At 41.7% G+C, this 26,751-nt stretch overlaps 1 protein-coding gene across 1 annotated transcript in view; it reads right to left on the bottom strand.

Moving 5' to 3' along the window:
- Positions 1–26,751, bottom strand: part of plxdc2 (plexin domain containing 2) — a 241,142-nt gene that overhangs the window by 73,154 nt on the left and 141,237 nt on the right. Inside the window, exon 4 of the mRNA XM_008112452.3 lies at positions 10,908–10,977. Coding sequence (XP_008110659.1) covers positions 10,908–10,977 — 70 coding nt within the window. The remainder of the gene's footprint in view (positions 1–10,907; positions 10,978–26,751) is intronic.

Below are 26,751 nucleotides of genomic sequence, written 5' to 3'. Positions count from 1 at the left end.
AAACAAAGATCTATTTTCCATAAATTATAATACCTCAACACTCTACTGTATGTCAGGATGACATCTTATGATAAATAAGATACTTGAATCCTATTGGTTAGCCCCAACAAAAATATTAGTAGTTGAATGGTGCATCAACACTTATGCAAATCCTACTGATTCAATGAGTCTACTCTTAAAAGGATTAAGAATAGGATTTAGGCCAGAATAATTAAACCCTTATGCAGTCAAATTTGCATATGTTCGCATTCCATTATTTTCTAAAATGCAATACAGGGCTGGAAAAACGTGGAGGGCAGGGCCCCAATTTTTCCCCTTGGATCTATCTTGATGGGTCCATTGGCATGACAAAGCCCTCAGATTTCTAAACACAAAATAATTTAAAACTCAACTTTCAAAGGTTCATATACCTTGGACCACTTTCAAAGTTAAACATCATCAAAACACACAAGGAAACGAGAGTGACTTCACTTCCAGTATTGATTTTTGGTCAACTTTGGGGGTGGGTTTCAAGGCGCATTGGGAACTTATGTGGTGGAGGGCAAAACTATTTCATTTTGCAGTAGTTTTGAGTTGGGGGAACAAAAATGTTTGGGCCCCATATTGCCCACCCCAGAAGTACAGGAAAAACACGAACGTTATCTAATTAACTTTAATTAAAATTGGGTTGCATATTGGAATAAAAAGAATATCCACAGGGAATCCTATTTTAATTAATGCTCCAAATTGCTTCCAGGTGCTGCTATAGAGGTTCTGAGAGATTCTTGACCATAGAACAGCTTGAATCCCAATGACATTCAAAGACAGGAAATTGGAATCAAAGTATCTATAGTACAATTGTGACAGTAGCACTTTGTTGCATTATGTTATGTTTAGGCTATTCTTACACTATTAATTATCTACAAAATAATGCCTTCAAAGTATTATCAACATATCGTAAACATACTAGATCGTGTCTGATTTTGGAAGCTAAGCAGGCTCAGCCCTGGTTGATATTTGTATGGGAGGCCATCAATGAATGCCAAATGCTGCATGCAATTTTTTCAGAGGAAAGAATGGTCAAACCACCTCTGAGTATTCCTTTCCTAAGAAAACCCTGTAAAATGCATGAGGTGCCCATAAGACGACAGGCACTTTGAACACACATGCATACACACACCCTTATAGAAGAATTATTTTACGGATATTATGCATTACATCAGAGCTCAATCGAAACAATATTTAAGATTAAATAAGTTAGATAACAAAAATAATGTTTGTAGTAGTTGGATCTTCAAAAATGAAATGCACCCCAAACAATCTCAAAGTCCACTGAACAGGTGCAACACCTAAGTTTGCAATTTTGGAGTGGAAATTTCTTGTTAGATCTTTCAACTTTCTAATCATATTATTTTTTTCCAATGTATCCATAGTATCATTCTAAACCTTAAGGACGCAATTCTGTCCATGCTTACTTTGAAGCAACCCCGCTAAATTCAGGAAAATTTACTTGTGAATGAAAATGCATAAAATTCTCATAGTATATGTTACTATTTTAGACTACATGAATGGTTTCCCATCCATATGTCTTCTATGGGAATAGCCGTTGCATGCTGAATAAAATGCTGTACTCTGGATATCATGGTCTTTGTTTGAATTAATGAATTACTATCTTTTCTGGTATTGTTTGTATGCCCAAAGACTATGGAGCCAGGATAGTGTTGTGGTGAAAGCTTTGTCTTTACTCTTCATTCACATTCATTCTAAGTCTACAAAAAGTACGAGATAAATGCATGTAGATGATGGACATTGCTGAAACAATATTATTTCCCCAATCTTAGTCATACACATGAAATAATGAAGAACACACTGACCATGGCAGAAGGTCTGAATGGAACTCTGACACATGCAATACAAAAATCTACATAAAGCAGAAAGTCAATGAAGATGTTCCAGATAGTTATTTTGCTTTAACCACTGCAATCATATTTTCTTCATGTAATGAAAGTAACCATTTTTGTTGCCTTATCTGTGCTCTAGCAGACCTTCTATACTGTATCTTGAATGTCTCTGAGTTTTCTTGATTAATTTATCTGAATATTCAATTATAACAATTAATTGCAATATTCTTCCTCTATTCTCTGTTGCATTAGTTTTTTTTAAAATCCTTCTAAATAAAAAAATAAAATATAAAAAGTTTGACATGTATATTTTAATATTTTTCAAATTTATTTCAAGGAATATTTGTCTCCCGAATCCCTTCAGGGAGAGGGGGTGGGATATAAATAAAGCTTATTTTTTAAAATTATTATTATAAATGATAGGGCTATACAAGTAATTGTTTCCTAAATGGGATTCATCTGAATCATTGTTTTTGTTTAACGTCTCAACTGTATTGGCTTGGGCGGTGTGAGGTTTTTATTTCCGGCTGCAACAAATAATATGGCACCAAAGTTCAGGTGGTTTCACTTGTATTTGGATTTCCAAAGGCAACCTCAGCAGCAATTGCATGACTGAGGTTTCCCATGACCCCTGCTATCTAAGCCAATTGCAAGAACAAATCATTTCATGTGTCTTCTTTCCAAGCCGGGTCTATAAATACTGGGGAGTACTCCTCTATTTTCAAGTCATGTCCGGGCTGTGTGTGAGAAAGGTTGCTTGTTCTAGTACTCTACTGCTCTCTCTGCTTTGCTATTTGCTTGGTTTGCACTCGTTTTCACTGCTTTGGGTTGCTTTTCGCCATAATCTCAGGACTCCTCCTGCCCCTATTTCTCTAGGGAGTTCAGAATGGGTATGTTGTTTGCAGGGGGGTGGGTGGGTTAAAAGGGCTTTTTTGGTAGTTTCTTAAGCACACCGCTAATAAATGAACAGTTCACACTGCAGCAAATGCTTAAAATATTGTACCTTCCACAAAACATTTATTTTCCCTTCCTCCAGTATTCTGCTGGCTCCCATTAGGCGTTGAAACAAGCTTCTTGTTTTAATTAAGCTTCTCCTCTGGTTTTAGTTTGTTTAAAACGCCACATCAAACAGTGATGCATGTTATTTTTTCAGACAAGCCTACATGTTAATTAGAGAACGCGTGTGCTACCTGATATTAGCTACCCTGTTATTTTAATTTAATGTTTAATAACCTTTGCTATTTTTTGCACTCATATCTCAGCAAACAAGATCCTGTGTATGGAGCTTTTTTGTTGAGAAAAACATCAGATTAAACAAACTTGAAATGGCTTAGCTTTATTCAGAAGAAGGTACCAATCAATCCTTTTCAAAAGCAGCAAATACCAGTTGCCAATGAATAACAGAGGGAGAGAATTCTTGCTCTCATGTCCTTCTTGTGGGTTTCCATTTAATCAGAAACAGGGAAAACTGTACTAGATCGTATATGGATGACATACAGGAATTCCATTTTTTTCACAGTGTTCTCAATGGCAAGGGTGCTATAAAATTCCATCTCTTCTGAACAACAGTGAGACAGTTGCAAATGTTATCCCTCAGGTTATTCATTTTAAAGTATGTTTTCTTTTTATCTGTGAATACCTCTTGCTGTATATACCTGTGTTGTGATTTTGTTGTTATATGCCAATAAAGGCTATGTGTGTGGGTTCTAAGTAGCCAGCTGCCTTAACTTGGTCGAAGACACTATCCGATTGCCAATGTTGTGGTGTTTGCAGCTGTCTATTCAGCTAGTTTCTACACATGGAATGGGAGAAGCATCATCTTGTCTATTATTTCAGGCAGAAAATTGTCTTAGGCTCACTACAACTATAAGGCAAGAGAGCATATGGAACTGCAGCCTCACAGAAGCCATTAAATCCTATATCTCTTTCAATGGAATTTAGGATACTTTGACATATACTTTTCATATTCTGAGCACAGACTGCAAACAGATTATCACCAACTCCCTTCTACAGGGCACAACAATTGCAGTTAAATTGTACATCTGGGCAAACAAGAGCAAGAACAGCTGTAGGGGGACTTCCTAGAGGTTTCAGTTAAATTTATCCGTAAAGTAAGTTCAGTGGCATGCTGCATTACACAAGGTACCCGCTGAACATTGATAACTGTAGTGTGTCCTGCCACTCACCCATTCTGCCTTAATCTTTACCTAACAGGCAGGACACATTGGAATCACACCATGATCCATCTGTCAATTTACAACTGAGTTACTATGGAAACTCACAAAATATAGAAGAGAGGTAATACTATACACTCTGTACATTTTGGTGGTGTATCCAGAGATGGCAAGATGTTCTCAAATCACATTTATATTTATCAGACATACAAACAGAAACCATTCCTTTTGGATTACTTATGGCATTGAAGAGATTTTCATGGATATTTCTCAGCTATTATAATGAGATTCTCTTCTTCAACATCTCCTTAGAATTTCTCTACTCAGCCTGCAACATGGGTAGAGTCCTTTATTAGTTTCCTCCTTTTCTTGTTGGATGGAAAAGCTACTTATTTATACATTCTGCTAAAAACCATGGGTTTTGCCTAATGCCCCCATTTACTTATTTTTTCCTTGAGCAGGTAAAATGTTCAGTCCTGCACATCATATTTTAAAAAGCAGAGCGAGAAACAAGAATGGGGTTTAGAAGGAGGCAAGATATAAGGTCAATGATATGGAAAATGAGCACTAGGATGAAAATTGAAGGAACTGGGAATGTTTTGCATGAAGAAGGCTAAGAGGTTGGACTACAGCACTGTTCAAATGCATGAGAGGCTACCACACAAAAGAGTGAAAACACTTGTTCTCACATTTTGTAAAGGGAGGACTAAATCTAAATGCCGAGTTACAAGAAAGTAGATCTCAGTTGAACAGTAGGACAAATGTCTTCAAAACATTTGAAAAAGTTAGATGAAGAAATCCATTCCCCAGAAGGGTAGTCATATTTCTTGTCCTAGAAGTCTTCAAGTAGGAATAGGACAGCCATTTGTTGAGGACATTTTAAAACTCTAAATTTGCTGTTTCAATGAGCTACAAGGGCCATTTGCTATTTTAGAATTTCTAGTTACAGCGTTAAAACAACAGTCTGTGGATATTGGTTTGAAACAGTGGTTCTCAACCTTTGATCCTTCAGGTGTTTCAGATTTCAACTCCCAGAAATCTCAGTCAGTTTACAGTAGAGTCTCACTTATCCAAGCCTCGCTTATCCAAGCCTCTGGATTATCCAAGCCATTTTTGTAGTCAGTGTTTTCAATATATCATGATATTTTGGTGCTAAATTCGTAAATACAATAATTACAACATAACATTACTGCGTACTGAACTACTTTTTCTGTCAAATTTGTTGTATAACATGATGTTTTGGTGCTTAATTTGTAAAATCATAACCTAATTTGATGTTTAATAGGCTTTTTCTTAATCCCTCCTTAATATCCAAGATATTTGCTTATCCAAGCTTCTGCCGGCCCGTTTAGCTTGGATAAGTGAGACTCTACTGTACTAGCTGTTAGGAATTGTGGGAGCTGAAGTTCAAAACATCTGGAGGACCAACAGTTGGGAACCACTTGTTTAGAACAACTGGGATGCTTTGTTAAAGCAGTCAGGCTTATAAACTATGATTTCTATGAGAAGTCCTATTCAGGCATTGCTTCAACGGTTATATCAACTACACAAAGAGATCAAACCAGAGCCCTTGGCTTTTTCATCATCACTTTCCTTTTGTGGAAAGCATGAGGATTAAAACGGAGGGGTTTCCTTTTAGATAGACCCTCTTCTCTTCAGTACCTTTCTTGTGATTGAAGGTGGCTTACAGTCTAAAAAGGAATGCTACAGTACAGCTAAAAGCATACAAAAAGTGAACATTACACTGATTCAAACTATTTACATCACTAAAACTATTAAAAACTTAACAGAATAACATGCAATTCAAAATCAAAAAACAATTCGGCACTCTCAGTCTATTAAAAAAATCTTTTCATTTTAATAATCTGCCTGAATTAAAAAAAAAAAAACATTGTTGCCTGGAGGAGACATTAATATAGCAGAAAAGGGCCATTCTAGCCTCACTCAGAAAGGGAGTTCTGGAGTCTAGGCGCAGCTACCAAGGAGGCCATGTCTCCCTCAACTGTGTTTGTGATGGCAGCAAAACTGAAAGGCCTTTCCTGATGGCCTTTGGATCTGGGCCTGAGCCTTATAGGGCTTTATAGGCCATAACCAGCACTTTGAATTATGACCCAAATAAACTGGTAGCCAGTGGTCATAATGGAGTGGTCCCTGTAATCACCAGTGCAACCACCATTATGAGTGTAAAGTTACATACAAATGTAGAAACTCATAGTATATATTTCTAAATAAGGCAATCAAGAACCAATCCAGCTAATTACTTTTCATAGTGAACAACTCTGGAAATATTTCTGTTCAGGAAGGAGTTATGACAAAGGAATTTACATGTTCTTCTTGAAAAAAAACATCAACATCTGCAAATCTGCTTTTGTTGAAAGGTCAACTTTCATCCCAGTTCTGAAACAGGCACTAAATGCAAAGAGCCTCTGTTAAGTGCAAGTGACCTTTAATATTTTAGCATACAAAAAGGATCTAAGAATGAAACAGAAACTAAGTCCTCTATTTGTTGTAACAGCTCGTTTCAGGTTTGCAGATGCTTTTGGTTGTGTCCAGACTTCAATGTGCTCCACCAACAAAAGGTACTCTTAATACATGTGACAGAATAATAATCACCACCACCACCACCACCTGTATCTTGCCCTATCTCCTCGTGAGAATTCAGGGCTATTTCCAACACAAGAGGCAAACATTCAATGCCTATATAAAACAAAAATCATAAAAATTTAAACAAAGAACAATAACAAAAATTATACATTAAATTAAATAAGCAATTATATTAAATAATAACCATTAAAAGCCAGCTGAGGTAGAATATCATGCCAGTTCCATTTCCACTCTGGTTAATCTGTGCTATAGGATTTATCCCTTCTCCCCATTATATGCTTGGGAGCATTAAAAAGTTTTAAGTTACTTCTTAAAGGAGAGGAAGGAAGGGGCCCCTTGGGGAGGGTATTCCACAGGTGGGGGGCAACCACCAAGAAGACCCCCTCTCTCATTCCTACCACCCATGCCTGGAATGGGGGTGGGACTGAGAGCAGGGTTTCCTCAGCCGATTGAAAGGCCCGAATAGGCTTTTACAAGGAGATGCGGCTTGTTAGATAGTCTGGGCCTGAACAGTTTAGGGCTTCAATTAATCACATGCCAGCTATGGTTTACCAATACTGTAACATTTATTTCCTATCTACAGGAGAAAGTTAGGAGATGAAATCACAAACCCTCTGATATACAAAATGAAATAAAATAATCTGGACTGAAACATATTTATTATTTATTTATTACAACATTTATATCCCGCCCTTCTCACCCGACAGGGGACTCAGGGTGGCTTATAATAAAACACACATATAAAAATTGTACAATACACTATAAATCAGATCAAAAATTATTAGCATAGAATGGATTACACAGATTCAGCGATTAAAACATCGAACCAAACAGATATATTTCATAGGAAGGAACTGCCAAAGCCACCTTGGCGTACTCCTTGCCTAGCAAATGCTATGAAATTAATAGTGTCATTATATGTTAGTAGCCAATTTGTAGACACATACAACCCCCTCACACACACATAATAGTAATCTAAGTCCCCAAATATTACAGTTTTCTGTTAGTGAGAAGCCTTTTTGTCCCAGCAAGTGCACATCCTAGATTTTCCCCAAAATGGCTCCAGTGATGCAAACCTAAGCATTCATACAAAGTTCTCTTGATGGAAACCAAATATCACTCAAAGCTCAACTAACAACAACAATAAATACCCACGCCTATGACTGAATCATGTCACAGGGGTGCTTTTCAAGTTCTTGGTAATCTAATATGATAACTTTTTAAAAATCCATCTGGTTTCCAAACAAAACAAAACAAAACAGAAGTAGAAAGTAATGGACTTCTGACCCCATTCTTTGATTTTTAGAATATTTTATTATTTCATAATAAAAATATCTTAAAAACTTATCTCGTTAAGCTTTTAAAATAGGACTGAGTGAAGATTTATTATGGAATGAATCGATTACCTGACTAATTAAGTGACAAAAACTCATGTTTAATCCATATGGGAAGTTACAAATCACCTGACAACAACTCTAAAGGAATACTGTTAAATCTTTCGTCTTCAGAAAATAGCCAGGCAGGCTGTCTTGCAAATTCAAACAACTGTCTAGATTTTCTAGTCTCTTGCCTGAGAAAAGTCTTGGCCCTGTCTGATGAAAGATTGATATTTTAGCTCAATACAACCTTACTTAGTATTATTTAGGGAGCATATAAATTGCTTATATTTGGCTATGCCAGTATTACTCTTCCTTTTCTTTCTCAGACCACATGTCCCCTCCCCAACCTGACATACAAGTCCATTGTCAATGCTGCTGCTGTCTCCTCACTAAAAACCTCTGAAACATTCTGTCAAGAAACCTTTCTATTATCAAAGAGCTTAAAAGTCTCTAGTGGTTTTCCAGGTACCAGAATTAGCATATGCAGGAATCCCAAATGACAGATACCTACCTCTGGAAGAACATGATTTGATTAATTATACTAATAATGGCAGTACAATCTGATTTACTTCACAGTCATGAAGCAAGTAACCTTGGTAAAACAGGATTTGAGAGCAAGGGTACATTAATAGCACAAATCATCCCATTTGATTTCTCTTTCTCATTAATCGAGGGTCAGAAATCATAATCTATTAATTCATTTCAAGAGTTTGATGAAACTAGTTAGAAATAACTAAAACTTTAAAAAGAGAGTTGTTTGCAATTGGTTTCTTTCTAGAAATAAAGCAGAGGAAAACTAAATCACAACTGTAACTTAATAAGGGAAAACCTTACTCCTTTCACAATGTAGTAGTAATTATTTTAATTTATTTTACTGTTCTGGAAATATGAAGGAGAAGGAAAATTATAGTAGAAGCTATAACATTACTCTTAAGTTCTAGACTATGTAAATCTCCCCTCCCCTGCCTACCTCAATAGACTACCTAGTAGGCTTGTGCATTTCGGCTGAACGTCAAGCTGTTTCTGCTATTTGGATTCAGGGGGAGGGGGGGAGGGGTTCAGTTTCTGCATGCTTCCTGGAAAAGGGTGGGTGCCCAAACAGGCATTTTTTGTCCAAAGACAGAAAATGCGGCTAGATCTGGCCTATTGGCAGCAATGGGCGGTTTCTCATCCTTTTCAGGGCTATTGGGATAAAAATGGCCATACTTGGAGGACACATCTGCCAATGCTGGCCCACCAAGTTTCATAACATTTGGGTTATCCCTTGATTTTTAGGATTTTTTTCTTTCTCAGACTGATAAGCTGCTGTGACATACTCTGCAAAATACACCCCTCCACAGGCTGAGCCAAATCACATGCAATCCTGTATGTATGTTTAAAAACTTTGCTTTTGTGGCATCCTGTAGCACATTTTGCTATAGCTTTTCAATGACGATCCCATTGAGTCTGAACCAATTCAACATAGTTTGTGGCAGCCACAAAAATGAAGTTTCTGGAGTGTAATATCTACTTTCAAAGTAAGTACTTCACAATTAAACTGGAATATCACTTTCAAACTAGGAACAATTTTTTTTTTCAAATTTTGTTACATAGTGTAATGGAAGCTCTAGTGCAGTTTACGTTTTTTCTGAAGATTTGATATTTATAAACACATACACACACACACACACACACAATATCCACAAATATAAAAACTTCTTGCTGTTATTATTGTTGTTGTTATTGCCCTGTTTTTCTCTCTTGATTGAGATTCAAAGCAATTAATGTAACATTAGAGGCAATTTTCACTTTAATTGCCATTTCACTTTAATGGAATAATACTTCCTCCCTTCCATCTGCTATTAGTATTGAAAGGTTAGTAAGATCAATCATGTTTCAATCTGAAAGCTTAATAAAACCATCCAGATTTTAATTGGGGAGGAAAGAGTTAAAACTCTCCTCATGCACCATAAAGAACTACCTCTTCACATCTAATTTTCACTTCTTTTTAAAAGATACATCAGTAAGTGGCAATTTTCGTGCATTGTCTAGTTTGTCACATGTATTGTGGTTTCCTAAGTACATCGAATTCCAGATAATTAGTCAATCACAACAAATGTATCACCCAATCAGCAGTATAATGGTTGTGTTTGTAAAATGCTTAATGAAATGTTATAGATGAGGGAAAGTGATTGGAGAGATTTTAGATTTCTTAAAATAAAATAGGCAGTATCTCAGCAGAGCTTTGTAATGAAGGATAACAACATCCTCTCTAATGCCTTTGAATGTGGTGGTAAGGAAAGGAATCATGAGAAAACTCTTATTCAAAACATTCAGTGAAGCAAATGTTTCAGTGTTTAATGTAACCACTATTTATATAAGTTTGCTGGCCCAGAAGGTGAAATGTATTTGGAAGAAAGAAGCAGTCTAGTTTCTCAAATGTTTGATAACACTATGTAACACAATTTTTGTTCCTGGGTTATAAATGTCATTTCCTAATTGGATCTATCATAAAAACATGGAAAAAGTTTATTAAACTGTAAAAACTTTGCTTTTGTGGCATCCTGTAGCACATTTTGCTATAGCTTTTCAATGACGATCCCATTGAGTCTGAACCAATTCAACATAGTTTGTGGCAGCCACAAAAATGAAGTTTCTGGAGTGTAATATCTACTTTCGAAGTAAGTACTTCACAATTAAACAGGAATAACACTTTCAAACCAGGAACAATTTTTTTTCAAATTTTGTTACATAGTGTAATGGAAGCTCTAGTGCAGTTTACGTTTTTTTGTGAAGATTTGATATTTATAAACACACACACTATATCCACTAATATAAAAACTTAAACATCTGATGCCCATGTCAAAGTGAATGGGTAGAAAGCCACTTACCCCCCGTTGCCACAGTAATTTCACGCAGGAAATGGCCATAAAATGGGAAATCGAAGGATAGATTCACTCTCTGTAAGGAACAACACCAGAAAAGAAAATCAATAATGTAAGGAATAGTAGAAACCATGCACTTCAATATGTGATCCAGCCAGTCACTGTTGCTTTTGCCACAGTAGCCCTGTCCCTCTCAGTCTGGAATCATTTCTCAGTATTACTGGTGAAAACAGTTCTGCATAACATACGAGGCTCTGCAATATATAAAGGAAGCATATTTAGGATGCCAAATGAAGGTTGGAGCAGCAATCTTAAACATATCTGAAGTCATCCCAGTCAATGAAGGATATTTCAAGTTAAAAAGCAAATAATTGAACCGTAGACACCTGCAATCCTACATACCGGCCTTCTCCAACCAAATGTCCTCCCAACTACCATCAGTTTCAACCAGGGGAGAACTCATACGTTCTGTAAACTTTCTAAACACAGTCCTTTCTGGCTTAGAAAATAATGTAATCTAGAAGTGAACCCAATTCCTACATCCTCTCTCCCTTGAATTTCCAAACTTTATCCACTGTCTGCTTACTTTGTTCCTGCTTCTACATTTAGGTCATACTGTTTACACATCCAGTCCATCTGCAGCTTTTGTCTACACCTTTTGTCTATACCTGCACATTCCATGGCTTGGAATGAAATTTGATATCTGAATGGATTTAAGCTTATTGTAGAGTCATTTGAATGGATTTTGATGGGAGCCCCTGGTGGCACAGCAGATTAAACTGCTGAGCTGCTGAACGTGCGGACCGAAAAGTCAGCAGTTTGAATCTAGGGAGTGGGGTGAGCTTCAGCCAATCCCAGCTTCTGCCAACCTAACAGTTCGAAAACATGCAAATGTGAGTAAATCAATAGGTACGACTCTGGTGGGGAAGGTAACGGCGCTCCATGCAGTCATGCCGGCCACATGACCTTGGAGGTGTCTACGCACAACACTGGCTCTTCGGCTTAGAAATGGAGATGAGCACCAACCCCTCGAGTTGGACTTAATGTCAGGAGAAAACCTTTACCTTTATCTTGAATGAATTTATGACTGTTTTCCTTCCATAAAACAGCACTGTGCTCCAAGGTTTCTTTATAAATTACAAAATTGTAGATGGTTATTTTTATTTTGTTTAGTATGTACATTTTTGTTTTGTATGTAAATGTATTTTGTATTTGTCAATATTATATATGTGTTATGTTTTTAATTCATGTTTGTTAGAGCTGTGTATGTGTTCTTCCTTTTTCTTTTTCAAAATTTATTTATTTACAGCATTTTTACCCCACCTTTCTCACCCGAGGGGACTCAAGGCGGCTTACATAAATTGGCGAAATTCAATGCCCAAAACAATTCACTAAAATCAACAGCACATACAAATCAAATAACAATACAGAGTAAAAACACATTATACAAAATTTAAAAACATATGTATATTTAAATCCAGTCATCCGAGAACTTCATGCATAAATCTTAGTTCAGACCATGTCAAGTCGTTATACTTACTCATTAAATGCCTGTGCACATAACCATGTCTTTAGGGTTTTCCTAAAGCCCAGAAGAGTTGGGGCCTGCCGAATGTTGCTGGGGAGGGTGCTCCACAGCCGAGGAGCCACCACTGAGAAGGCCCTGTCCCTTGTTCCCACCAACTGTACCTGTGAGGCAGGTAGGACCGAGAGCAGGGCCTCCCCAGACGATCTTACGGTTCTTGGTGGCTCATAGGAGGACATGCGTTTGGACAGGTGAGTTGGGCCAGAACCGTTTAGGGATTTATAGGTCTAAACCAGCACTTTGAATTGGGCTCGGTAGCATATTGGCAGCCAGTGGAGCTGGTTTAACAAGGGAGTAGTACGCTCCCTGTACACCACCCAAGTTATTAATCTGGCTGCCGCCTGTTGTAGTAATTGGAGCTTCTGGGCCGTCTTCAAAGGCAACCCTATGTAGAGCGCGTTGCAGTAATCCTTTGGTTTTTCTTGTGGTTTCCTGAACAATAGTGGAAGGAAGGAAGGGAGGGAGGTGTTTTTATGGCAGTAGACCAAATGGTAGGAACCTTAGAAAATAGCTGGATGAACACTCCATGAAATGGGACAGAGGATGGTGGAAAGAAGGGCTTAATCCTTTAATGACCACATTGGACAACATATGAATGTTTGAGAAAGTAAGTGCGGTGGATCATTTTCAACTTAGATTGGCTAAATTTGTCCTTGGCTTGGCTTTTAGTAAACAATTCAGCCTATTGGGATCTTATGAAGACATAGGGTAGGAAGGAATGGGACACCTATTACTGTTGTAAAATAAAGTTGGTAACAGCATACACACATTGTACTTTCATATGGGTACAGTTAAATCATATGGTATTATGTTTTGCAAATCTCAGGATGTGTAATAAAAACAATCTGAAAATACATTAGAAAAGCACAAGAAGAGATAATGCCCATTCCATCCATTACAATTAAAAACCTCTCAAATGTATTTTTAAATTAAGTTAATGTCTGCTTCATTTTTAACTTTGATATTTTGCTTTTGATTTAATTCTACCACCATGCCGCCTCCAGAAAGGATTACTTTCCTCCTCTATTAGGTATTTGAATTGTACAAAATTAATCACTTAATTTTTATAATGATTTCAACATTGATTTACTTTAATTTCCTAAAAGGGGATATGCGCACATGTGTCATTTACAGCTGGAAATACTGATTCTATTTCCTAAATGGATGATTAATAATTTAAAAAAAGAAATACAAGATTTCTACTATTTGAGAAATATGTTCCTTATTGCTTGTTTTATCTGTTTCCCATTACTTAACATTTAACAAATGGAACAGACTATTAATCATGTTGCTTTTTCTTATGGGATTAATTGTGTATGCAAGACTATTCAAGTTGCCTTTTGACTTATAGTAACTTCATGAATTTTTCAAAAGATTTTCTTAGGCAAGAATACTCAAGAAATGGTTTTACCAGTTCCTTCCTCTGAAATATAAGCCCACAGGACACGGTATTCCTTGACAGTCTCCCAAGCAAATAATAAACACGGCTGATCCTGCTTAGCTTTCATGATCAGACAAAGGCCCAGTGAATTTCATAAGTTTTCCATCATTTAATGCTTTCTAGATGTGTTCAAACGGTAGCCCACATTGTACCAGCCAGCATAGCTGTAGGAAAAGCTGAACAACATAAAAATGTGGTTGAAAAAGCCTGTTTGATGGTTTATATAGCAGTTTTCCTCCAAAGCCACACAGCTTGGACATGTGAGGAGGCAGATGAAAGAAAATTAACTAAAAAGAAAGTAGTTCATGATGAAGGATAACATGATTTAGAGTCAGACTACAAAAATACAACAGCCTACTTTATTGCTCCAACAAATCTTGTCTCTCAATAAGTATGTTGGTAAAATTTTATTGTCATTGCATTTTGTACTTTGCATCTTTTTATTTGGCAAGCATTTGAGACCTTATTCATTTTAGCTTAGTTTCACTTTTATGATGATTTATTTGCTATTTAACTTTTGTATGCTGTTAAATTTTAATTATGCTAGCTCTAACTTCCCAAACTGGGAAAAAAGTAATCAAACAAACAATCAATCAACAACCAATCAATCATATGTGATGGCTTGAGAAGCAGTGTGATGAAGTGGCTGGGCACTGGATTTTGTTATAAACTACCCTGAGAGATCACAAAACTGGTATGGTGCAGTAGTCTGAACATCAGACTATTACTCTGAAGACTGGGACTCAAATTCCCACTCAGTCATAGACCCACTATGTGAACTTGGGCAAGTCAAACTCTTTCAGTCTCAGAGGAAGGCAAAGGCAAACCTCATCTGAAAAAGTCTTGCAAAGAAAACCCTATGATAGGGCCACCTTAGGGCCACCAGAACTTCAAAATGGACTTGAAAGCACACAGCAACAGTGAGGGGCTGAGTGAAATCTACCCCATTCTCCCCTATGTGGCAATGGAAAGCTCCGTCTCAGCTGTACTACAGTGTGTTTCTGGGATGGGGCAAAAATACTAAAGGTGTTTGTGAATGAGCATAGGGGGAAACTGTCATTCTCCAGATGCACCTCTCAAATAAGGCTAGAGGCACACTAGTCCTGGAGCTACAGTACCCTCCCCCCGCCACATTGGCACCCAAACAAGTACGGCAGAAACATATAAAACCACCTGTAGCTGCAGTGCACCAGCAGGATTTGGGATGTGGCAGAGCAGTCACCATAGATCAGTGGTTTTCAACCTGTGAGCCCCCAGTTGTTTTGGCCTTCAACTCCCAAAAATCCTAACAGCTGGTAAACTGGCTGGGATTTCTGGGAGTTGTAGGCCAAAATACCTGGGACCCACAGGATGAGAACCACTGCCATAGATACAGAACCCTTTCTTCCACAGGCTCGCTTTACCAACTTTTCTTCTTTGCTACAATCACATTTTCTGTCCTTTTATTTCATCTAAGCATATGCAATATAACACTTACTGATTTTTTTAAGTCTTGGTCCAAATTTCACTGCTTCCTTACCTTGACTGATAAAAATGTCTCCTAGGACATGAGCTGAAATTAGTTTGGGGGGAAATAATGCTCAGCCCAAGCTGCAAGCAATTCTCTGAATAACTGTGATCCAAATATTGAACATCAGCCTTTCATATGAAAGAAGGTAATCTGTCTATATTTAAAAGGAAGAAAGAAAAATAATCTCCTATGGCTGCTTGGAAATGTCATTTGATTCTCAAACCTCCCACACTTTCCATATAATGTTTAATGGAAACTGTATAAACTAACTTACATTGCAACACTAAGCTTACTCACTCGGAAAGATTCTATATATAGGTCTAGAAGTTCTAATCAAAAATCAACCCCCCAAAAACTGGGTCGATGTGACCTTAATTCTTATCAAAAAAAGAATAGAGTGATAAATGGCAAGAGTTTCCTGGAGACTCTAAAAGAAGCATCAACCCCTCTACTCTCTCCACATGGCACTACTTTTAGCCCATTTGAATGCCTGTGTAGGAAAAAGACAGTGGCAGTATTGCTGCATTCGCCTCTCCATGGAATGACTTTGAATTTATCCATGGGTCACATCAAACTCCATAATTTTGGCCCCAAAATCTGTGCTCAACTTATACATGAGGTCAACATGTATGAGCATATATAGTAAGTGTCACTGAAGCCAAATGAATTTACTCTGAAGCAGGGTAGGCAAAGTGCACATGGGGTACACAAAGCCAAAGAGGCCTCTTATTGGAGCTGGAGCTCCCCAGTGCTGTACCCTGTAATAAAAAAATCTAAGTTGAATGCCTTCTTCATTTTTTTGTTTTGAGTTAGACACATGCAAATGTCTTAATCCACGCATAAGACCAAAAAAATCAAAACTGAAAGTACTGAATCTGAATTATTAAAAATGGTATTTAACTTCTTTTGAGTTTTTTCCCTGAGTTCAGATCTGGTGCAGCTCACGCCAGATGATTGTGAGTAAAAATGTCATCCCCAGTTCAATTACAGTCGCTCACTCCTGCTCAGAAAAAAAAAAATCAGTACATAAGCAGCCTATATTAGTGGCATGTTTTGCTGACAAAGCTATGCTGTATGTTTTCAGATGTAGTTTCCACTGTGCCGTCGCGCCTGGGGCTGTACTCTTAGTGAAAGAGGCATGGACGTGACGTCTTTCCCCAGGGGATTGCTTCTTGCCCTCCTTTAGGGAAACTGGAACTCCCAAGGACCAAAACACTGTAGTTAACTCAAAAACTGGGTTTATTCTTCACAAAGGGGGTAAAAGAAAATATACATTACAGTCTTTGGTTGTTTAAGTCCATGAAGCTTGTCCAGATCCCTCTTTCTCTGGCTGTGAATGCCGGAGCAAACTCAGCCTCAGTCCAATGACCTATATCTGAAGACAAGAGTCTTCCTCTGTTGCCAAAGGACTGATGTGAAGGCGCTTGAGACTCCTCAACGTTGTTCAGGTTGGCCCTGAACATGAAGTGTGAGTCCCAAGGGTAAGAACCTCAGAACTGGTGCTGAGAGGTAACTTTTGAAGGGCTTTCAGAGCCAAGCCTCTCTTTCACGTCCATCCGATAGAGTGGAATGAAAAGGAGGAAACACAGTCCTACTCCAGGAAGAGGTGGAGCCAAACAGTTTAGCTGAGTGAGCAATATAACAGGTACAAGCAACATTGATTGACAGATATAAATAACCAATCCAACTACATTTACAGGGTAAGGGCAAAATCAGGCATGATACAATTCAAATCTTGAAACTTATAGTTTGACATATAGATGGCGCCACTCGCGCCGTCACACTCCCGGCCTAGATTTCCGGACTTTCGGAAATCTAAACAAAATGGAGTTAAATACCTTTAACTCTAATAACTTTAAGACTGTATGTCTTCTGAAAATAACACAACCATGTCGCTGATAGGCCTGTCAAACAAAGAAACCTTTTCGTTAGAGACGACCTTAACCTGGGCCTTGCCCACTCTATTGTCAGAGCTAGGATATAATTTTGACACAATACCCTTAGCCCATTGGTATCTAGGAGCATCTTTTGTTTAAGTAACACCAAATCCCCAACCTTTACGTTGGCACCTAACAATCCAAAACCCATAGTTTCTTAGGGCAGACTGAGTAATTGACCTTCCTTGGTGTTTGACTTTTGTGTGGAAATGCTGTGTCAACAGCAGAGCTATGTGGCTATGGTGTGGCAAATTTTTAACACAGGATCTAATCTTTGCTCTTTTTAGTCTACCTCCAACCCTAAGGAGACCCTCATTGTCCAGGAAGGGGTTCAAGTCCTTTAAACAACTATTTTTGGGCAAGGATGCTTTTCTTTCTAAACAAGCTATTTCTTCTAAAAAACACTGTCTTTGAGTGGATCTCAGGATGACTGTTGAGGCTTTTGAAAGATCTTGGGGCTGAATTGCACCACTGTTTTTTGTAGTGATGTAATGTATGAGCCTGGCAATGGCTGCCTGAAGTCTAGTCTGTTTTGAAAATCTTTCAAACTTGGCTGGATTTAAACCTTGCCTTGATAAGTCTTGGCCATCGATGGTAGATTTGCAGGACTGAATTTCTGGCAACTCAGTGTCTTTGAGCACGGAGATGCTTTCTGGAAAGGAAGGATTTTGAAGACATTTGGGTCCAGTGATCCAGGATGACTTGGACAACTTTGCGGCTGATGTTCCTCGGGATGTCACATCTGCCGGATTTTCTGAAGTGGATATGTAATGCCACTGCTCTTCTCCCTCCGCACTCACGCTGGCTGGTTCAGCGTAGTTGCTTCTGAAGAAGTCTTCCACAAACTGGGTGATCTGGGTCTTTACCTTCGGATCCTTTAGCATCCTTCTTCTTAAGGACAGGAGACGATGAAGGGCAACATCTCTGTTGTTGGGTAGAGATGGTCTTTCCGGCTTGAAAGGTAAAGGTGCTATCCAATTACCTTCAGGGTCTTGAGTGACTTGGTTGTTCGTCATCTCAAGAAACTTCTGATCATTTTTAGAGAAGGCTGTTTGCTCATCTCTCTCTGTGACTTCAAAGATGGAAGAGTAATCGGGCATTACTCCCTGGCAGCAAACTGAGATGTGGCTGGCACATCCTTGCATTAGTGAAGGCCTTTTAGTGACAGGCTGGAACATCTTGTTCAGGCAGACTGGGCCTAACACCGTCCATCCTAAAGGCAACTGCTGGGCCATGGGTGAACCCTTAGGACCTTCAATCTGGTTGCTAACACGGAACAGTGTGGGACAATTTGCACCGATAAGCATTACGATGTCTGTTTCTAAGTCCAAAGCTGGAATTAGGTCTTGAATACCTTTGAGATGAGGATGGGCTTGTACCACCTCCTTCGTGGCTATCTGTTCTTTGTTCCTGGGAATCAGGCTGCATTCTATAAGGTCAGGAAGATCGTATCTGACCTTTTGTCCGACAGGCGAGATTTTGAACTTTGTTGCAACTCTGCCATTCATCTTATTCTTTCCAGAACAAGTGGATATGGTGTATTCTATTGTCTCTGTATGAAGGTCAAACATGTTGAAGAACTCTGGGGTTGCAAGAGATGCGTCACTTTGGGCATCCAAGGCGACGTATACCCTTTTCTTATTCCATGGCTGCTTGTCTGGATACACCTCTGCCAGGCAGATTGGGTGGCAAATCCTGGGCTTGTGGCTATTTTGACAAAGCTTGGTGCAGGCAACCGCAGGAGCCTTGAGGGCTACCTGAGGTTCTGTAGGCTTTTGGTCTTCTTTGGTTTCTTCTTTGGCAGGAGAATTTGACTTTGCTTTGAATTGAGGGGAATCGAAGTTGTGCATTGCAGAGCAATGCTTGATGCTGTTGCAGTGTTGGCATTTAACCTTTTCTTTGCAGTCTTTGGAGAAGTGAATAGTGGCGCCGCAGCATCTAAAGCACACCTTGGCCTTTTGAATTATTTGGAGTCGTTCTTTGTAAGGCTTCTTTGCGAACTCTCTGCATTCAGCTAGGCTGTGTGGCCTTTGATGAATGGGACAGGATATGGTGTTGTTGCTGACTGGTTGAGCAGAAGTTGCAGGAGTTGCGTCTGTCATCTTGACACTCAGGTTCCTTCTAAGATCTTTGCCCTGGGCTTTGTCTTCTTTGGAGGTCTTTTCAGGCTTTAGGTCTTGGTACAAAGCGAGAAGACCTGTTTGAGGGTCATTCCTCTCACGGGCTGCTCTAGTGACGAAATCCACCAAAAAGGTGAAGGGCGGGTATACATTTGCATTCTCCTCTTTGTACTTGAACACCTGTTTCCCCCAAGCTTCTCGAAGAGGAAAAGGAAGTTTGCAGAGAATGGCACTCTGTGACGTGTGCTGGTCCAGACATGCTAAACCTGGCAGCTCTGGATTTCCTTTGGCTGAAGCTAGCTCTAGTAAAAGATCACTAAAGTCCCAAAGCTGTTTGCAATCTTTCATCTTCAGTGATGGGAACCTGTTGAGTCGATCCATGAGGGACGCTTCTATGTCAGTGCTCGCACCGAAGCGCTGGTCCAAGCGAGACCACGCTGTGGACAAAGCTCTTTGGGGGTCTGTTACATGAGCAGCATAAAGTCTTTTTACTTGCTCGGCTGAGCTGGGTCCAAGCCACGCCATAAGAAGGGACAGTTCTTCATCCGCTTCTAGCTTGAAATCTCGAATGGCCCTCATGAAGGTGATTTTCCACAGAAGGTAGTCATCTGGTCGGTCAGTGAATTTCTGGACGCCTTTGTCTCTGATGTCTCTTCTTGGATTTCTCAAGAGGGAACCCAATTGAGACTCCAGTGTGTAAGGGTACATCTGAGGAGTGTGATGTGGCCCAACGAAGTCAATGTTCTTCGGTTGAACACATCTTGTCTCGATGGTAGGCGATGCTGGGTTCAGCAGATTGCTGGCAGGCAGCACCTCTGAAGCCTTCATCTTCAGCGATGGGAGAATTGACTTGGTATGCAGGGATGAATGTGGTGGTTCACTCCCGGCCATGCCTTGCCAATGTGGATGGACATCTGGATGTTGTTGAAAGACGTCATCCATTCGTTCCCAAGTAGACAGGTGTGATGACTCATGGGCCTTGTAGTCCTGCTCATGACATTGTGATGCCTGATGAAGAAGAAAACTTGGGTTTTTTACCTTCCCAGTCAGAACTGGATTCTTCCCAGCCAGATCTGGGAACCTTGCACCTGCAAGAGAGTTGTGTTCCAGAAGTATGTCAAACAAACCCAGAGCCTACATCTCCTGTGTTTTCTCGCCATGAGTTTTGTAAACAACAGAGAGGTTTGGAAGCGGCCTCGCGCAGGAGTGCTAGAATAGCTGCTAAGAATTTAGCCAATTAAGCCTGCTTTCCGTGAGAATCTTTAAGGAGTCAAACATCTGGTCTCAGAGATTAGCTTGTTTCTGGTTCCCAGAGAACTGCTCTCGGCGGGAAAGTTAGACTCTATATAGGTGTTTTAACCGCGAAGTAACTTCGCGGAGTCAATTCGTCAGCCTCCGGAGCGAGTTGTGTCTGGACAGCGCGCTCCGTTCCAAGCCTCGTTCCTGTTCAAGCCTTGTCCTTGTTCTCAAGCCTTCGCTCCTGCTTCCCAGCCTTGTTTACCTTCGGACCTTGCCTCGCCTTCCAGGACTAAACCTTGCCTTGTTTCACGGATTTTACCAAGTAATTCCACGGATCTTGTTCCTGCTCCTCGTTACCTTGTTGTCTTGAATCAAGCCTTGTGTTCCAAGTATCAAGTTATTTTCTAGCCTTGCTCAAGTTCATGGACTAAAGGACCTTGTCATCTCCCCTCACTTGCTTGGCAAGTGAGTGTTTCGGTTATTGGATTACAACTTTGGACCTTAATATTTCATATTGGACATTGTTTCTTTGGACTAATTTTGACCTTCCCTGAAAGGTCTAACTCTGGACTATTTTCTACACTTGTTTTTATTAACTTTATATACTCCTTCAATAAAGATATTAGATTGGTTCTGGCCTCCGTGTATGGTTATTGGTGCCCTGCAGCCTGGGTCCCGACAGTTTGACTCCGCACCCATAAGCACCAATTAACCAAGGCCAGAATGTCTACCGGAGCCGCGCCGGGTGGACAGCCACTTAGCTACACCATCAGCAAGGACGAAGTGGACCGCATCCGTGACAGACTCAACGCGCAGGATGGAGAAATAAAAGGGTTGAGAGAGCGCGGAATCCGCCTCCCGGCCATGGCGTTGCCAACCAAGTTTTCTGGAGAAGCCTCCAAGGTCCAAGTTTTCCGCCGCCAGTGCCAGGCTTACCTAGAGGCCCGTGCCGCCGAGTTTCCCCAAGAAGACATCAAGGTGGCGTGGGTTTACAGTCTCCTAGACGGGCCAGCGGCCAACTGGGCGACGGCACTGTTCGACCAAGCCTCTCCACACCTAAGATCAGCGCAACACTTCTTGGACCACCTTAAGGAGACCTGGGGAATTGAGGACAATTTGGAGGCAGCCGGTCACAAACTCCGCCGCCTCTTTCAAGGAGACAGACCCATGTCTCAGTACATAGCCGAGTTCCGAGTGCTGGCCCACAACACCGGCTGGAACGATGTAGCCCTCAGAGGACAATTTCGGGAGGGTCTCAACATTGAAATGCTGGAGGAAATCTCCAAGGTGGATCCTCCCCACACTCTTGAAGCACTCATTGATCAATGTTTACGGGCTGAAGTCATGATTGCCAACAGGAAACAGTGGGTACGAGGCCAGAGCGGTAGAGCTGGGGCAAAACCCCTCGCTCCCGCCAGCGTTCAGCCGCGTCCAGTGTGGAGACCCCCACCACCATCCCCATACCCCAGAGGGAGCGAGGAGGTACCGATGCAGTTGGGCAATGTGCGTCCCAGATTAGATGCCGCCGAGAAGGCCCGCCGCCAACGCCTAAACCTCTGTTGGTATTGCGGGAATGGGGGCCACTTCGCTAGAGAGTGCCCAGCCAAAGGGAAGCCCGCCGCCCGTCTTGCGGCGGCGTCCTCCACGGAGACGAAGGCGTCTGAGGCGGCTGGCACACAGCCGGCGGGGGAAGCCAACGACCGGGCGTAGAGAGGCTCGCCAACCCGGTCAAAAAACCCATTCAAGAGCCGCCAACCGGGGTCCTGTTCCTTCTAGTGGTCACCTTATGGTCAGCAAAAAAGGGACCCGTCATGATCCACGCCATGATAGACTCAGGAGCCACCAACAATTTCATTGATAGAGAGTATGCCGACTCTCTGGGATTACAATATCATGACTTCAAGAATGCCCGTGTGGTGCAAGCCATCGATGGCCGCCCTCTCAAGACGGGCCCCGTAAGCCAGTGGTCGGAACCCACCAGGATGTGGATAAGGGAACATATGGAAGAGATTTCCTTCTTTGTTACTGAGGTTCCCCATTTCCCTGTGATTTTGGGGATTCCATGGCTGACACTTCACGACCCAAGCATCTCCTGGTCCAACAGAGAACTGCAGTTTGCTTCAAAGTACTGCCAAAACCATTGCCTCGTAGCCAAGGTCTGCCATGCCACAGACACCGAGCCCATTATCACCTTGCCAAAGAAGTACTCCGAGTATTGGGATGTATTCAATGAAAAAGAAGCCGAAAAATTACCCCCACATAGACCTTATGACTGTGCCATTGACTTGGTGGAGGGGGCCCCGATCCCGCGAGGGCATCTCTACTCCCTGACTGAACCGGAGCAAGAAGCTCTCAGGGAATTCATAGAGACAAACCTTCGCAAGGGATTCATCAGACCCTCTCAATCCCCAGCCGCCTCCCCAGTGATGTTTGTGAAGAAGAAATCAGGGGAATTACGCTTGGTGGTGGACTACAGAGCATTGAACAATATCACTAAGCGGAACAGCTATCCCCTGCCCTTAATCTCGGATCTACTAGACCGACTTCGAGGAGCCAAGGTCTACACCAAGCTGGACCTACGGGGGGCTTATAACCTAGTCCGCATCAGAGAAGGGGACGAGTGGAAGACCGCCTTCCAGACTAAATTCGGATTATTCGAGTCCCGAGTTATGAATTATGGTTTATGCGGAGCTCCCGCAACGTTCCAGCATTTTGTCAATGACATCTTTCAGGATTATCTAGATCGGTTCTTGATCATCTACCTGGACGATTTTTTGGTGTTTTCTAGATCACAATCAGAACATGAGAACCACGTTAAAATGGTGTTACAACGATTGCGGGATCATGGGCTTTATGCCAAGCTGGAAAAATGCGCTTTTGATCTACAAGAGGTAGATTTCCTGGGGTACCGCATCTCGCCTCTAGGGCTCTCCATGGACCCGGCAAAAGTTTCAGCAGTATTGGAATGGCGGGCGCCAACCAACAAAAAAGAGGTGCAGCGATTCTTGGGGTTCGCGAACTATTACCACAAGTTCATTCCAGATTTTGCCCGCTGGTCTGACCCAATCACCAGCTGCATCCGTGGGAAACAGCCCTTCCGCTGGACTGATCAAGCAGAGAAAGGGTTCCAGCAACTAAAGAAATTATTCACGTCCCAGCCAATCCTTCAGCATCCAGATCCTGAAACCCTTTTTGTTGTGCAAGCGGACGCCTCTGATGTGGCAATTGGAGCTGTACTCCTACAACCGGTGGGAGATCACCTTCATCCTTGTGCCTTTTATTCTCGTCAACTAACCGCACCAGAGAGAAACTATACCATTTGGGAAAAAGAACTATTAGCCATAAAGGCAGCTTTTGAAACTTGGAGACATTGGCTAGAAGGCGCCAAATTTCCCATTGAAGTCCATACTGATCATCGGAATCTAGAACATCTAAGAACTGCCCGCAAGCTAAATCAGAGGCAACAACGTTGGGCTTTATTCTTTGAACGTTTTAACTTCCAGATTCATTATGTAACCCCAGCCCAAACCAAGCAAGCAGACGCCCTGTCACGTAAACCGGAATACGCTGCAGGACGCAAGGAGACCTTTGAATCCCAACTACTACAACCCGAGAACTTTGCCACGCTCACAGTGGGGAACACCAAATCCACTCTCATTGATTCAACTCCCTCTACTCCAGGGCCCCTCTGTGCTCAAGAAATCAGGGCTAGTCAGCAAGCAGATGCCTGGGCGCAGGACCAACTTCGTCAAGGACTGCATTTTCCCTTTTCACTTAAGGATGGACTGCTTTGCTATAGAAATCATGTTTATATCCCACCAGGACCGGGCAGGGAAAAAGCACTTCGTCTGTGTCATGACTGCAAGCCAGCAGGGCATTTCGGACTATTTAAAACCATGCATTTGATCCTAAGAGACTTCTGGTGGCCCAAGATCCGTAAGGATGTGGAAAAATATGTCAACACCTGCCCAGTATGCCAGCGCTCCAAGACAAGAAGGGAGAAGCCCTCAGGGCTTTTACACCCCCTTCCTACCCCATCTCGCCCATGGGAAATAATTTCTGCGGATTTTATCACTGACTTACCACCTTCCTGTGAATTTACCACGATCCTAGTGGTGGTGGACCTTTTCACCAAGTTAGCCCATTTCATTCCCTGTGAAGGCCTTCCCACGGCCAAAGAGACTGCAGATCTATTCCTCCAACATGTTTTCAGATTACATGGATTGCCCAAGAGTTTGGTCACAGACCGTGGATCCCAATTCACCTCTCGTTTCTGGAAGGCACTACAAAAACTATTGGGCATAGACTCTCGTTTATCTTCCGCTCATCATCCCCAAACAGATGGGCAAACGGAGCGCACTAATGCCACTTTGGAACAGTACCTTCGCTGTTATGTAAACTACCAACAGGACAATTGGGCTTCTCTGTTACCACTGTCGGAGTTTGCCTACAACAATGGAGTCCAGGCTTCTACAAAAGAAACGCCGTTCTTTGCAAACTACGGTTTCCATCCACGTTTCTTCCCCCCTGTCATTGAAACTTCAGAAGTTCCCGCAGCAGAGGATTGGCTGCAGGAACTCACAGCGGTGCAACAACTTTTGCTCCAGCAACTGGACCAAGCCAAGGAGGATTATAAACGTCACGCGGACAAACATCGCCAGCCGGGCCCCGAAATCAAGGTAGGAGATCGGGTTTTTCTGTCCACTCGCTTTCTGCCCTCCCATCGCCCTTGCCGGAAGTTAGATGCCCGTTTCATTGGCCCCTATCCAGTGGTGGCGCAATTAAACCCCGTGACTTTCAAACTCCAACTTCCACGTTCAATGCGCATTCACCCAGTGTTTCACCGCTCCCTGCTCCTTCCGGCGGATGGTGTGCGGCCAGATGTAAACCGGCCGGCCCCCGTCCCTGTTTTGGTGGATGGGGAGGACGAGTTCGAGGTTCAGGACATTTTGGATTCTCGCTTTCACCGCCGCCGCCTGCAATATCTCATTGACTGGGTGGGTTTTGGCCCTGAGGAACGCTCTTGGGAAGACGCCTCCACAGTCCATGCTCCTGATCTAACCCGTCGCTTTCATCAGACCTATCCCGACAAGCCACGACCTCGCGCCTCGGGGAGAGAGTCCTGGTTTGGGAGGGGGCTTGAGGAGGGGGATAGTGTGATGACTCATGGGCCTTGTAGTCCTGCTCATGACATTGTGATGCCTGATGAAGAAGAAAACTTGGGTTTTTTACCTTCCCAGTCAGAACTGGATTCTTCCCAGCCAGATCTGGGAACCTTGCACCTGCAAGAGAGTTGTGTTCCAGAAGTATGTCAAACAAACCCAGAGCCTACATCTCCTGTGTTTTCTCGCCATGAGTTTTGTAAACAACAGAGAGGTTTGGAAGCGGCCTCGCGCAGGAGTGCTAGAATAGCTGCTAAGAATTTAGCCAATTAAGCCTGCTTTCCGTGAGAATCTTTAAGGAGTCAAACATCTGGTCTCAGAGATTAGCTTGTTTCTGGTTCCCAGAGAACTGCTCTCGGCGGGAAAGTTAGACTCTATATAGGTGTTTTAACCGCGAAGTAACTTCGCGGAGTCAATTCGTCAGCCTCCGGAGCGAGTTGTGTCTGGACAGCGCGCTCCGTTCCAAGCCTCGTTCCTGTTCAAGCCTTGTCCTTGTTCTCAAGCCTTCGCTCCTGCTTCCCAGCCTTGTTTACCTTCGGACCTTGCCTCGCCTTCCAGGACTAAACCTTGCCTTGTTTCACGGATTTTACCAAGTAATTCCACGGATCTTGTTCCTGCTCCTCGTTACCTTGTTGTCTTGAATCAAGCCTTGTGTTCCAAGTATCAAGTTATTTTCTAGCCTTGCTCAAGTTCATGGACTAAAGGACCTTGTCATCTCCCCTCACTTGCTTGGCAAGTGAGTGTTTCGGTTATTGGATTACAACTTTGGACCTTAATATTTCATATTGGACATTGTTTCTTTGGACTAATTTTGACCTTCCCTGAAAGGTCTAACTCTGGACTATTTTCTACACTT

The sequence above is a fragment of the Anolis carolinensis genome, chromosome 6, assembly GCF_035594765.1.
Source record: "Anolis carolinensis isolate JA03-04 chromosome 6, rAnoCar3.1.pri, whole genome shotgun sequence".
Classification (NCBI taxonomy): Eukaryota; Metazoa; Chordata; class Lepidosauria; order Squamata; family Dactyloidae; genus Anolis; species Anolis carolinensis.
The sequence above is the reverse complement of the archived record's forward strand: the minus strand, read 5'-3'. Positions and strand labels throughout refer to the sequence as shown.